We start from the raw sequence: 1,081 nt of genomic DNA on the forward strand, positions 1-1,081 counted from the left end.
TTATGTAAGGGACACTTTAAGCCTACCCTGAACATTCCAGAGTCGATGAAGACCCTCTTGGAAAGCTTTGACACTATCAACACAGCGGTGTTTGGAGCTGGTGATGAACTCAATGCGGTTGGCACGGAGATGATCCTCAGAAATCAAAGTGGGGAATGACTGTGCCAGTCTCATAGCCAAATGCCTGTGGTCATCGCGTCCTTTCTCCACCAGTCTGCCGTCCATGTCTTCAGTGTACCACATCTTCCATGTCTTAATGTCATTGAGCCATGAGGCTGCACCCGACGCCTGAGACACTACCAGATCAAACAGTCTCGCGATCTTTTTCACATTTTCGGTGGTTGGATAGCGTGTCCCGTGACGTATAACCGACACCATATGAATGGCACGGCAATCTGGAGAGTGGGGTGCTACCAGTGATCTGTTTACAAACAAAATGTCATCTGATAGATGTGTGTTCACTTCCTCGTACCTGCCTTTTGTCCCAAAGTAATTCGCTATCGCCGGTATCGTTGGCCTGGCAAGCTTGGAGAATGACAGACCAACCATAACGCTCGAAAAAGTGATAAGAAAGTTCACGAGGAAGTAGGTTGTTTTCATTTCTGGATGTGCGATACCTGTTCCACGTAAAATACCCGTAGTTTGGTCACCTGTACGTTCATTCAATCAGGGTTGCCAGGTCTGCGCAATAAAACCAGTCATTTGTTATTCTAAAAAAGGCTAACCTCGGCCAAAACTAGCACAATCGCGTTTCGGGGGAAAACTACGGACTTGGCAACACTGCATTAAACGTCTGAAAAATGTGAAGCCAGCTTCAAAATCAAGATACAAAAGCTTCCGGGTCAAAATACAGCGATAATGTGGCAAAAGCATAGTTGTTTAATTCTAAAATCAGTGCAATACAACCAATAATAACCTTTAAAAGATTTCATAACAAAAGAAAAGTGTATTGTGCTACACTAAATTGCGGTGATGTGCATTACTTTAGTTTATTCCTCTGATGCAAATACAAGTACTTTTTACTAGTCTACAAGTATAATCTTTTTTTATGGAGAACTATAGCCCATGTCTGTTCACTGTA

General features: G+C 43.1%; 1 protein-coding gene across 1 annotated transcript; it reads right to left on the reverse strand.

Moving 5' to 3' along the window:
- minpp1b (multiple inositol-polyphosphate phosphatase 1b) lies at nucleotides 1–706 on the reverse strand. Its single transcript, XM_073827864.1, has one exon. The coding sequence runs from the start codon at nucleotides 598–600 to the stop codon at nucleotides 1–3; it is 600 nt and encodes a 199-aa protein (XP_073683965.1). The 5' UTR covers nucleotides 601–706.
- Nucleotides 707–1,081: the final 375 nt, after the last annotated feature.

The sequence above is a fragment of the Garra rufa genome, chromosome 22 (assembly GCF_049309525.1).
Source record: "Garra rufa chromosome 22, GarRuf1.0, whole genome shotgun sequence".
NCBI classification, from domain to species: Eukaryota; Metazoa; Chordata; class Actinopteri; order Cypriniformes; family Cyprinidae; genus Garra; species Garra rufa.

Excerpts from the sequence above, each read along its gene's own strand:
- minpp1b (XM_073827864.1), bottom strand. The coding sequence starts at position 600 with ATGAAAACAACCTACTTCCTCGTGAACTTTCTTATCACTTTTTCGAGC.